Genomic DNA, 14439 nt, shown 5'->3' on the forward strand with positions numbered 1-14439 from the left:
GTATACTAGCTATACTACAGGTTGGCACTATCACATAACAGGCTGTATACTAGCTATACTACAGGTTGGCACTATCACATGCCAGGCTCTATACTAGCTATATTACAGGTTGGCACTATCACATACCAGGCTGTATACTAGCTATACTACAGGTTGGCACTATCACATGCCAGGCTCTACATTAGCTATACTACAGGTTGGCACTATCACATACCAGGCTGTATACTAGCTATACTACAGGTTGGCACTATCACATGCCAGGCTGTATACTAGCTATACTACAGGTTGGCACTATCACATGCCAGGCTGTATACTAGCTATACTATAGGTTGGCACTCTCACATGCCAGGCTGTATACTAGCTATACTACAGGTTGACACTATCACATGCCAGGCTCTATATTAGCTATACTACAGGTTGGCACCATCACATGCCAGGCTGTATACTAGTTATACTACAGGTTGGCACTATCACATGCCAGGCTGTATACTAGCTATACTACAGGTTGGCACTATCACATGCCAGGCTCTATATTAGCTATATTACAGGTTGGCACTATCACATGCCAGGCTGTATACTAGCTATACTACAGGTTGGCACTATCACATGCCAGTCTCTATACTAGCTATATTACAGGTTGGCACTATCACATACCAGGCTGTATACTAGCTATACTACAGGTTGGCACTATCACATGCCAGGCTGTATACTAGCTATAATACAGGTTGGCACTATCACATGCCAGTCTCTATACTAGCTATATTACAGGTTAGCACTATCACATACCAGGCTGTATACTAGCTATACTACAGGTTGGCACTATCACATGCCAGGCTCTATATTAGCTATACTACAGGTTGGCACTATCACATGCCAGGCTGTATACTAGCTATACTACAGGTTGGCACTATCACATGCCAGTCTCTATACTAGCTATATTACAGGTTAGCACTATCACATACCAGGCTGTATACTAGCTATACTACAGGTTGGCACTATCACATGCCAGTCTCTATACTAGCTATATTACAGGTTAGCACTATCACATACCAGGCTGTATACTAGCTATACTACAGGTTGGCACTATCACATGCCAGGCTGTATACTAGCTATACTACAGGTTGGCACTATCACATGCCAGTCTCTATACTAGCTATATTACAGGTTAGCACTATCACATACCAGGCTGTATACTAGCTATACTACAGGTTGGCACTATCACATGCCAGGCTGTATACTAGCTATACTACAGGTTGGCACTATCACATGCCAGTCTCTATACTAGCTATATTACAGGTTAGCACTATCACATACCAGGCTGTATACTAGCTATACTACAGGTTGGCACTATCACATACCAGGCTGTATACTAGCTATACTACAGGTTGGCACTATCACATGCCAGGCTCTATATTAGCTATACTACAGGTTGGCACTATCACATGCCAGGCTGTATACTAGCTATACTACAGGTTGGCACTATCACATGCCAGTCTCTATACTAGCTATATTACAGGTTAGCACTATCACATACCAGGCTGTATACTAGCTATACTACAGGTTGGCACTATCACATACCAGGCTGTATACTAGCTATACTACAGGTTGGCACTATCACATGCCAGGCTCTATACTAGCTATACTACAGGTTGGCACTATCACATGCCAGGCTGTATACTAGCTATACTACAGGTTGGCACTATCACATACCAGGCTGTATACTAGCTATACTACAGGTTGGCACTATCACATACCAGGCTGTATACTAGCTATACTACAGGTTAGCACTATCACATGCCAGGCTGTATACTAGCTATACTACAGGTTGGCACTATCACATACCAGGCTGTATACTAGCTATACTACAGGTTGGCACTATCACATGCCAGGCTCTATATTAGCTATACTACAGGTTGGCACTATCACATGCCAGGCTGTATACTAGCTATACTACAGGTTGGCACTATCACATGCCAGTCTCTATACTAGCTATATTACAGGTTAGCACTATCACATACCAGGCTGTATACTAGCTATACTACAGGTTGGCACTATCACATGCCAGGCTCTATACTAGCTATATTACAGGTTGGCACTATCACATGCCAGGCTGTATACTAGCTATACTACAGGTTGGCACTATCACATGCCAGTCTCTATACTAGCTATATTACAGGTTAGCACTATCACATACCAGGCTGTATACTAGCTATACTACAGGTTGGCACTATCACATACCAGGCTGTATACTAGCTATACTACAGGTTGGCACTATCACATGCCAGGCTGTATACTAGCTATACTACAGGTTGGCACTATCACATGCCAGTCTCTATACTAGCTATATTACAGGTTAGCACTATCACATACCAGGCTGTATACTAGCTATACTACAGGTTGGCACTATCACATACCAGGCTGTATACTAGCTATACTACAGGTTGGCACTATCACATGCCAGGCTCTATATTAGCTATACTACAGGTTGGCACTATCACATGCCAGGCTGTATACTAGCTATACTACAGGTTGGCACTATCACATGCCAGTCTCTATACTAGCTATATTACAGGTTAGCACTATCACATACCAGGCTGTATACTAGCTATACTACAGGTTGGCACTATCACATACCAGGCTGTATACTAGCTATACTACAGGTTGGCACTATCACATGCCAGGCTCTATATTAGCTATACTACAGGTTGGCACTATCACATGCCAGGCTGTATACTAGCTATACTACAGGTTGGCACTATCACATACCAGGCTGTATACTAGCTATACTACAGGTTGGCACTATCACATACCAGGCTGTATACTAGCTATACTACAGGTTAGCACTATCACATGCCAGGCTGTATACTAGCTATACTACAGGTTGGCACTATCACATACCAGGCTGTATACTAGCTATACTACAGGTTGGCACTATCACATGCCAGGCTCTATATTAGCTATACTACAGGTTGGCACTATCACATGCCAGGCTGTATACTAGCTATACTACAGGTTGGCACTATCACATGCCAGTCTCTATACTAGCTATATTACAGGTTAGCACTATCACATACCAGGCTGTATACTAGCTATACTACAGGTTGGCACTATCACATGCCAGGCTCTATACTAGCTATATTACAGGTTGGCACTATCACATGCCAGGCTGTATACTAGCTATACTACAGGTTGGCACTATCACATGCCAGTCTCTATACTAGCTATATTACAGGTTAGCACTATCACATACCAGGCTGTATACTAGCTATACTACAGGTTGGCACTATCACATACCAGGCTGTATACTAGCTATACTACAGGTTGGCACTATCACATGCCAGGCTGTATACTAGCTATACTACAGGTTGGCACTATCACATGCCAGTCTCTATACTAGCTATATTACAGGTTAGCACTATCACATACCAGGCTGTATACTAGCTATACTACAGGTTGGCACTATCACATGCCAGTCTCTATACTAGCTATATTACAGGTTAGCACTATCACATACCAGGCTGTATACTAGCTATACTACAGGTTGGCACTATCACATGCCAGTCTCTATACTAGCTATATTACAGGTTAGCACTATCACATACCAGGCTGTATACTAGCTATACTACAGGTTGGCACTATCACATGCCAGTCTCTATACTAGCTATATTACAGGTTAGCACTATCACATACCAGGCTGTATACTAGCTATACTACAGGTTGGCACTATCACATGCCAGTCTCTATACTAGCTATATTACAGGTTAGCACTATCACATACCAGGCTGTATACTAGCTATACTACAGGTTGGCACTATCACATGCCAGTCTCTATACTAGCTATATTACAGGTTAGCACTATCACATACCAGGCTGTATACTAGCTATACTACAGGTTGGCACTATCACATGCCAGTCTCTATACTAGCTATATTACAGGTTAGCACTATCACATACCAGGCTGTATACTAGCTATACTACAGGTTGGCACTATCACATGCCAGTCTCTATACTAGCTATATTACAGGTTAGCACTATCACATACCAGGCTGTATACTAGCTATACTACAGGTTAGCACTATCACATGCCAGTCTCTATACTAGCTATATTACAGGTTAGCACTATCACATACCAGGCTGTATACTAGCTATACTACAGGTTAGCACTATCACATGCCAGTCTCTATATTAGCTATACTACAGGTTGGCACTATCACATGCCAGGCTGTATACTAGCTATACTACAGGTTGGCACTATCACATACCAGGCTGTATACTAGCTATACTACAGGTTGGCACTATCACATGCCAGTCTCTATACTAGCTATATTACAGGTTAGCACTATCACATACCAGGCTGTATACTAGCTATACTACAGGTTGGCACTATCACATGCCAGTCTCTATACTAGCTATATTACAGGTTAGCACTATCACATACCAGGCTGTATACTAGCTATACTACAGGTTGGCACTATCACATGCCAGTCTCTATACTAGCTATATTACAGGTTAGCACTATCACATACCAGGCTGTATACTAGCTATACTACAGGTTGGCACTATCACATGCCAGGCTGTATACTAGCTATACTACAGGTTGGCACTATCACATGCCAGTCTCTATACTAGCTATATTACAGGTTAGCACTATCACATGCCAGGCTGTATACTAGCTATACTACAGGTTGGCACTATCACATGCCAGTCTCTATACTAGCTATATTACAGGTTAGCACTATCACATGCCAGGCTGTATACTAGCTATACTACAGGTTGGCACTATCACATGCCAGTCTCTATACTAGCTATATTACAGGTTGGCACTATCACATACCAGGCTGTATACTAGCTATACTACAGGTTGGCACTATCACATGCCAGGCTATATGATAGCTACCCCTAAAGGCTAGCACATCCCTGTGTACCTCCCATGCCAGACTATATGATGGCAACTCCTTTGACTGACACTCCCGGTATGACTGCCACATGCCATGTACGTGAATATATAACCCGCCCGCCTCACACCAGGCACTAGCCGGGCTCCCTCCCCCTCAGGCCGGGCACAGGGGCCTCCCCACAGCACACAATGACAGACTCGGACTCACATTTCACCGCCCGCTCAATGGTGCAGTGTTTACCGTCCTTTCCGGACATGGCTGCGCTACTCTCCGTGCGGCCTCCTCCTCCAGGCGGCTTAAGGAGGGGAGGTAAGCGGCTCAGGCCGAGCTACAGGCTGACGGCAACGACCAACATGGCGGCGCGGGGGAGGGGGCGGTCCAGGACCGTCATGCAGTGCGCAGATAGGGGGATACGAGGGGGGATTCTGAGGGAAAAAGGGGACTAGTAAGCGGGTCCAGCAGAGCTGGCTGGGGACAGTGACACAGCCAGTCCCGTAAGTGAGACCCCGGGCTGTGTGTGTAATATTTGGCCTAGTAACTGACTGAGACCCCGGGCTTAGTGTGTGACACTAGGCCTAGTAACTAACTGAGAACCCGGGCTGTGTGTGTAATATGGGGCCTAGAAACTGACTGAGACCCCGGGCTTAGTGTGTGACACTAGGCCTAGTAACTAACTGAGACCACGGGCTGTGTGTGTAATATGGGGCCTAGTAACTGACTGAGACCATGGTCTGTGTGTGTAATATGGGGCCTAGTAACTAACTGAGACCACGGGCTGAGTGTGTGACACTAGGCATAGTAACTAACTGAGACCACGGGCTGAGTGTGTGACACTAGGCATAGTAACTAACTGAGACCCCGGGCTGAGTGTGTGACACTAGGCATAGTAACTAACTGAGACCCCGGGCTGAGTGTGTGACACTAGGCATAGTAACTAACTGAGACCACGGGCTGAGTGTGTGACACTAGGCATAGTAACTAACTGAGACCACGGGCTGAGTGTGTGACACTAGGCATAGTAACTAACTGAGACCACGGGCTGAGTGTGTGACACTAGGCATAGTAACTAACTGAGACCACGGGCTGAGTGTGTGACACTAGGCATAGTAACTAACTGAGACCACGGGCTGAGTGTGTGACACTAGGCATAGTAACTAACTGAGACCACGGGCTGAGTGTGTGACACTAGGCATAGTAACTAACTGAGACCCCGGGCTGAGTGTGTGACACTAGGCATAGTAACTAACTGAGACCACGGGCTGAGTGTGTGACACTAGGCATAGTAACTAACTGAGACCACGGGCTGAGTGTGTGACACTAGGCATAGTAACTAACTGAGACCACGGGCTGAGTGTGTGACACTAGGCATAGTAACTAACTGAGACCACGGGCTGAGTGTGTGACACTAGGCATAGTAACTAACTGAGACCACGGGCTGAGTGTGTGACACTAGGCATAGTAACTAACTGAGACCCCGGGCTGAGTGTGTGACACTAGGCATAGTAACTAACTGAGACCCCGGGCTGAGTGTGTGACACTAGGCATAGTAACTAACTGAGACCACGGGCTGAGTGTGTGACACTAGGCATAGTAACTAACTGAGACCCCGGGCTGAGTGTGTGACACTAGGCATAGTAACTAACTGAGACCCCGGGCTGAGTGTGTGACACTAGGCATAGTTAGGCTTACCATACGTCCCGTTTTTACCGGGATTGTCCCTGTTTTGAGCCCCTGTCCCAGTGTCCCACCCGTTTTTCATTTTTGTCCCGGCCGCCGGTGTTCTATCAATCATTCCAGCAAATTCATCAGACTAGCGTAGTCTGCTGAATTAGCTGGAATGATAGAACACCGGCAAATCTGTGAATTTAGCTTTGTTGCGCATGCAGCATGCACTGCCTTTTACAGCTGTCTGCTGCCCGTCGGAATGTGCGACCGTGACGTCACCACATTCCTGCAACAGACGGGTCACAGAATCCGACTGATAACGTGTGCTCCACCTCTGCTTCACACTCAGTGTTTTAGGCGCCTTCAACTTAGGAGAACGCATCGTGGGGCTGCACACTGTGGCTTCCTGTTGCTGAAGCAAATACCAACAACAACAAATTTCTTGACTTTTGCAGATCTTCTTGCTGATAATGATAAGTACGTGTGAGTTACTTACTACAATACAATATTACTTGATCTTTTCCTTTTTTCATATGCAACCACATATCTTAGGCTGCTATCTCTATCTGCTATGTGGTGTTATTATTCATTTATATTATTAGATATCTCCATTAATAATTGTGCTTCTGGGGTCACTCATCAATCATCATTAATTATGGATGGTAAACTAATAATTGTGCTGCTGGTCATTAATTATGTCAATATAATTGTGCTGCTGGAGTCAACTCATCATCATTAAATTAATGATGATGATTGATGACCCCAACAGCACAATTATATTAACATAATTAGTGATGCCCAGCAGGACAATTATATTAACATAATTAATGATGATGACCCCCAGCAGCACAATTAAATTAACATAATTAATGATGATGACCCCAGCAGCACAATTAAATTAACATAATTAATGATGATGACCCTAGCAGCACACTTATATTACCTTCATTAATGTAATTAATTATGTTAATATAATTGTGCTGCTGGGGGTCATTATCATTAATTATGTTAATATAATTGTGCTGCTAGGGTTATCACATCATTAAGTATGTTAATATAATTGTGCTGCTAGGGTCATCATGTCATTAAGTATGTTAATATAATTGTGCTGCTGGGGTCATCATTAAATTAATTGATGTCACTAATTATGTTAATATAATTGTGCTGCTGGGGTCATCCTCATTAAATAAATTATTGTCACTAATTATGTCAATATAATTGTGCTGCTGGGGTCAACTCATCATTAAATTAATGATGATGATGATGGATGACCCCAGCAGCACAATTATATTAACATAATTAATGATGATGACCTCAGCAGCACAATTAAATTAACATAATTAATAACATTAATTAATTTAATGATGATGTTGACCCCCAGCAGCACAATTAAATTAACATAATTAATTATGATGACCCCAGCAGCACAATTATAATTAATGATGATGAGTAACCCCAGCAGCACAATTATATTACTATAATTAATGATGATGACGCCAGCAGCACAATTATATTACCATAATTAATGATGATGACCCCAGCAACACAATATATTACCATAATTAACGATCATGAGCACAGCAGCACAATTATATTACCATCCATAATTAATGTAATTGTGCTGCTGGGGTCATCATCATCATCATTATGTTAATTTAATTGTGCTGCTGGGGTCATCATCATTAATTATGTCAATATAATTGTGCTGCTGGGGTCAACTCATCATTAAATTAATGATGATGATGATGGATGACCCCAGCAGCACAATTATATTAACATAATTAATGATGATGACCCCAGCAGCACAATTATCTTAACATAATTAATGATGCTCACCCCAGCAGCACAATTATATTAACATAATTAATGATGATGACCCCAGCAGCACAATTAAATTAACATGATGATGATGACCCCAGCAGCACAATTACATTAATTATGGATGGTAATATAATTGTGCTGCTGTGCTCATGATCGTTAATTATGGTAATATATTGTGTTGCCGGGGTCATCATCATTAATTATGGTAATATAATTGTGCTGCTGGCGTCATCATCATTAATTATAGTAATATAATTGTGCTGCTGGGGTCATCATCATTATTATGGTAATATAATTGTGCTGCTGGGGTCATCATTATTAATTATGGTAATTGTGCTGCTGAGGTCATCATCATTAATTATGGTAATATAATTGTGCTGCTGGGGTCATCATCATTAATTATGGTAATATAATTGTGCTGCTGGGGTCATCATCATTAATTATGGTAATATAATTGTGCTGCTGGGGTCATAATCATTAATTATGGATGGTAATATAATTGTGCTGCTGGGGTCATCATCATTAATTATGGATGGTAATACAATTGTGCTGCAAAAAAATGTAGTAATATAATTGTGCATGGAAAATTAGTTCTGGTTGACAAATGCCCCGCCCCTTGGCCACACCCCTGACCACACCCCCACTGGCACCGTGCCAAGTGGTCCCAGTTTCATCTCTAAAAATTATGGTAAGCCTAGGCATAGTAACTAACTGAGACCCCGGGCTGAGTGTGTGACACTAGGCATAGTAACTAACTGAGACCCCGGGCTGAGTGTGTGACACTAGGCATAGTAACTAACTGAGACCCCGGGCTGAGTGTGTGACACTAGGCATAGTAACTAACTGAGACCCCGGGCTGAGTGTGTGACACTAGGCATAGTAACTAACTGAGACCACGGGCTGAGTGTGTGACACTAGGCATAGTAACTAACTGAGACCACGGGCTGAGTGTGTGACACTAGGCATAGTAACTAACTGAGACCACGGGCTGAGTGTGTGACACTAGACATAGTAACTAACTGAGACCACCGGCTAAGTGTGTGACACAAGGCCTAGTAACTGAGACCACCGGCTAAGTGTGTGACACAAGGCCTAGTAACTGAGACCACGGACTAAGTGTGTGACACAAGGCCTAGTAACTGAGACCACGGACTGAGTGTGTGACACTAGGCCTAGTAACTAACTGAGACCCCGGGCTGAGTGTGTGACACTAGGTATAGTAACTAACTGAGACCACAGGCTGAGTGTGTGACACTAGGTATAGTAACTAACAGACCCCGGACTGAGTGTGTGACACTAGGCCTAGTAACTAACTGAGACCACAGGCTGAGTGTGTGACACTAGGCATAGTAACTAACTGAGACCACCGGCTAAGTGTGTGACACAAGGCCTAGTAACTGAGACCACGGGCTGGGTGTGTGACACTAGGCCTAGTCACTTACTGAGACCCAAGGCTGAGTGTGTGACACTAGGCCTAGTCACTTACTGAGACCCAAGGCTGAGTGTGTGACACTAGGCCTAGTCACTTACTGAGACCCAATACTGTGTGTGTAATACGAGGCCTAGTAACTGACTGAGACCCCGGGCTGGGTGTATGACACAAGGCCTAGTAACTAACTTTGACCCCGGGCTAAATGTGTGACACGAGGCCTAGTAACTAACTGAGACCACCGGCTGGGTGTGTAATATGAGGTCTAGTAACTAACAGAGACCCCGGGCTGAGTGTGTGACACTAGGTCTAGTAATTAACTGAGACCCCAGGCTGGGTGTGTAATATGAGGTCTAGTAACTAACTGAGACCACTGGCTGGGTGTATGACACTAGGCCTAGTAACTAACTGAGACCCCGGGCTGGTTGTGTGACACTAGGTCTAGTAACTAACTGAGACCCCGGGTTGGGTGTGTAATATGAGGTCTAGTAACTAACTGAGACCCCGGGCTGAGTGTGTGACACTAGGTCTAGTAATTAACTGAGACCCCAGGCTGGGTGTGTAATATGAGGTCTAGTAACTAACTGAGACCACTGGCTGGGTGTATGACACTAGGCCTAGTAACTAACTGAGACCCCGGGCTGGTTGTGTGACACTAGGTCTAGTAACTAACTGAGACCCCGGGTTGGGTGTGTAATATGAGGTCTAGTAACTAACAGAGACCCCGGGCTGAGTGTGTGACACTAGGTCTAGTAATTAACTGAGACCCCAGGCTGGGTGTGTAATATGAGGTCTAGTAACTAACTGAGACCACTGGCTGGGTGTATGACACTAGGCCTAGTAACTAACTGAGACCCCGGGCTGGGTGTGTGACACTAGGTCTAGTCACTTACTGAGACCCCGGGTTGGGTGTGTAATATGAGGTCTAGTAACTAACTGAGACCACTGGCTGGGTGTATGACACAAGGTATAGTAACTGAGGCCCGGGCTAAATGTGTGACACTAAGCCTAGTAACTGAGACCACCGGCTGTGTGTATGACACAAGGTCTAGTAACTAACTGAGACCACCGGCTGGGTGTATGACACAAGGCCTAGTAACTAACTTAGACCACGGGCTAAATGTGTGACACAAGGCCTAGTAACTAACTGAGACCACTGGTTGGGTGTGTAATATGAGGTTTAGCAACTAACAGAGACCCCGGGCTGAGTGTGTTACACGAAGCCTAGTAACTAACTGAGACCCCAGGCTGGGTGTGTGACACTAGGTCTAGTAACTAACTGAGACCCCGGGCTGGGTGTGTAATAGGTCTAGTAACTGAGACCACTGGCTGGGTGTATGACACAAGGTCTAGTAACTAACTGAGGCCCCGGGCTAAATGTGTGACACAAAGCCTAGTAACTAACTGAGACCACCGGCTGGGTGTATGACACAAGGTCTAGTAACTAACTGACACCCCGGGCTGAGTGTGTAATATAAGATTTAGTAACTAAATGAGACCCGGCTGGGTGTGTGACACTAGGCCTAGTAACTAACTGAAAGAGACCCCGCGCTAAATGTGTGACACAAAACCTAGTAACTTACTGAGACCACCAGCTGGGTGTATGACACAAGGCCTAGTAACTAACTGAGACCCCGGGCTGGGTGTGTAATATAAGGTCTAGTAACTAACGGTCAGGGTTTTTTCCTTGTTGTGTTTGCCATGTGCTGCTGGCAGCCATTTTACTCACCTCTCTTCCTGACTATGGTGCATTGTGGGGGATGCTGTTCAATTCCTGCACTTCCTTTTATGGCCAGACTGGTGTGCATCATCCATGTGAGACAGAATGCAGTCTCAGAATTGTGATGTCATCACTTATTATTTAAAGGGCCTCTGTTCAGTATGCTTTGCCTTTGCGTTGTCTCAGACCTGTTTGTGAGAGTTCCTTGTGTATTACCTGGCTGCCTGACGCCCTCCTGGTTCCTGATCCCTGGCTTGTTCCTGACTCTGCTGTTTTCCTTGTTCCTGATTCCGGCTCGTCTGACTATTTGCTTTGGCTCCTGACTCGGCTCGTCTGACTACCAGCTCTGGTTTTGATTCCTGGCTTGTTATTTGACTTGTGGACTATTTATTATTTTTTGCTATTAATAAAAGTGTGATTATTTTTGCACTTCTCGTCTCAGTCTGATTCCTGGCACCCTGATATTACGCAAAGGCCATGAATCCTGATGGTGCTAATAATCCACCTTTACCTGCCATAATTTCCAGGATGGATGAACAGGATCACCGCTTGGATCAAGTTGCACGAGCCCTACAAACCCTGCTGACTCGCACTGCACATTTGGACCAAAGTGTCCCGCAAGTTATGGCTGCTCCTGTTTCCGCTGCTGCACCTATGCCTACCAGGAGCATGTTTGGTTCTGCACCTCTACCTCAGCGATATGGAGGCGATCCTATTCAGTGCAGAGGGTTTTTGAACCAGGTGGGAATTTACTTTGAGATGTTACCTCAGGCGTTTCCCTCTGACAGAGCTAAGGTGGGATTTCTCATCTCGTTACTCTCTGACACAGCTCTTGCCTGGGCTAATCCCTTGTGGGAGACTAATAAACCTGTGTTTTCAAATTACCCGGAATTTGTGGCCTCCTTTCGAAGGGTATTTGATGTTCCGGCTCGCTCCTCTTCTGCTGCTAAACGACTCATGTCCATTCAGGAAGGTACAAGATCTGTTGCTCAGTATGCTATTGAGTTCCATACGCTTGCCGCAGAGGTAGGTTGGAACAATGAAGCCCTTGTTGCCGCCTTCTTTCATGGGCTCTCTGATGCGATTAATGACGAAGTTGCTGCCAGAGATTTACCAGAGGATCTTGAGGCATTGGTGTCTTTTTTTATCCTAATTGACATCAGACTCAGAGAGAGGCCCTCTTTCAAGGAGCGCTTGAGGAAGCCTCCTGTTCCGTTGTCTCCTACGTGTTTGTTCCCACCCATGCCTCCCTCTCCTCCCATGCCTCCTGGACCCGAGTCACCAGGTACTGCTGAGCCGATGCAGCTGGGATTCACGCGTCTCTCCGTGGCGGAGAGGGCCTTCAGGAGGAGGGAGGGGCTCTGCCTCTATTTTGGGTTACAGGGCCACCTTTTGAAGTCTTGTCCTTCACGGCCGGGAAACGCTCACACCTAAGGTCCTGTCGGGGGCAGACCTTGGGTGGTTTATCCTTGTCCCCGGAACCGCTTAAGGAGAAACCTTTGGTCACGGTTGTCTTTTCCTGGGTGGACTCCTCCATAGTCACCCAGACTCTTGTTGACTCCGGTGCTGCAGGCTATTTCATTGACAGTGCTTTTGTATCAAAGCACTCCATTCCTGTTTTGCTTCGGTCCGTTCCGCTTGCTATTGAGGCCATTGATGGCAGGCCCCTTCAGCCCGCACTCGTTACTCACAAAACTGATCCGTTGTCCATGGCTGTTGGGGCTCTCCATTTTGAAACCCTCCCGTTCCAGGTGATAAACTCTCCGCATTTTCCGGTTGTTCTGGGTTATCCCTGGCTCCAAAAGCACAATCCCAGTCTCGACTGGCGCAGGTCCGAAATTTTGTCGTGGTCCCTGCAATGTATTTCCACTTGTCTTCGGAAACCAGTTAAAGTCTTGTGCACTTCTTCGGTTTCTCAATTGCCAGAGGAGTACCTAGAGTTCCTAGACGTGTTTGACAAGGTGCGTGCCGGTACGTTGCCTCCTCACCGGTCTTACGATTGTGCCATAGACCTGCAACCTGGAGCCATTCCTCCTCGGGGCCGGGTGTACCCTCTGTCTGTTGCAGAAAATTGTGCTATGGAGGAGTATGTTGCCGATGCTCTGTTGCGGGGGATCATCCGCAAATCCTGCTCTCCTGCAGGGCCTGGCTTCTTCTTTGTGAAGAAAAAGGGTGGCGAGTTAAGACCATGTATCGATTATAGGGGTCTTAATCGTCTTACCATTAAGAATGCTTACCCTTTTCTGCTTATTACGGAACTCTTTGACCGCATCAAGGGATCTACGGTCTTTACTAAACTTGATTTGAGAGGAGCGTACAATCTCGTTAGGATTAAGGAGGGCCACGAATGGAAAACAGCATTTAACATCAGGAGCGGGCATTATGAGTATCTTGTAATGCTCCTGCTGTTTTTCAGGAATTTATTAATGATGTCCTACGAGATATGTTGCAACAGTGTGTTGTGGTGTACTTAGACGACATCCTCATACACTCACCCACACTTGAGGCTCATCGTTCTGATGTTACACGGGTTCTTCAGAGACTACGTGAGAACGGCCTGTTTTGTTAACTCGAGAAATGTGAGTTCAATCAGACTCAAGTAACCTTCCTAGGTTATGTTATCTCTGTTGCAGGGTTCTCCATGGATCCTGACAAGTTATCTGCAGTCGCCTCGCCCAGTTGGTCTTCGGTCTAGTCAACATTTTTTGGGGTTCGCCAATTACTATAGAAAGTTTGTTAAAAATTTTCTTCCTTGGTCAAACCTATCACAGACATGACCCGTAAAGAGAATGATCCACTCCATTGGTCACCTACTGCCAATAAGGCCTTTGATAGTCTTAAGACTGCCTTTACTGCCGCTCCAGTTCTGGCTCATCCTAACCCTGTCCTGCCTTTCGTTCTTGAGG

General features: G+C 45.2%; 1 protein-coding gene across 1 annotated transcript in view; it reads right to left on the reverse strand.

Annotated features, from left to right (window-relative positions):
• The window catches only part of LOC128639748 (serine/threonine-protein phosphatase 2B catalytic subunit beta isoform), a 358087-nt gene extending 352823 nt beyond the window's left edge, over positions 1–5264 (reverse strand). Inside the window, exon 1 of the mRNA XM_053691874.1 lies at positions 5106–5264. Within this exon, the coding sequence (XP_053547849.1) occupies positions 5106–5154 (49 nt within the window). The 5' untranslated portion in view covers positions 5155–5264. The remainder of the gene's footprint in view (positions 1–5105) is intronic.
• Between the last annotated feature and the right edge of the window lie 9175 nt (positions 5265–14439).

The sequence above is a fragment of the Bombina bombina genome, chromosome 9 (assembly GCF_027579735.1).
Source record: "Bombina bombina isolate aBomBom1 chromosome 9, aBomBom1.pri, whole genome shotgun sequence".
Taxonomy (NCBI): Eukaryota; Metazoa; Chordata; class Amphibia; order Anura; family Bombinatoridae; genus Bombina; species Bombina bombina.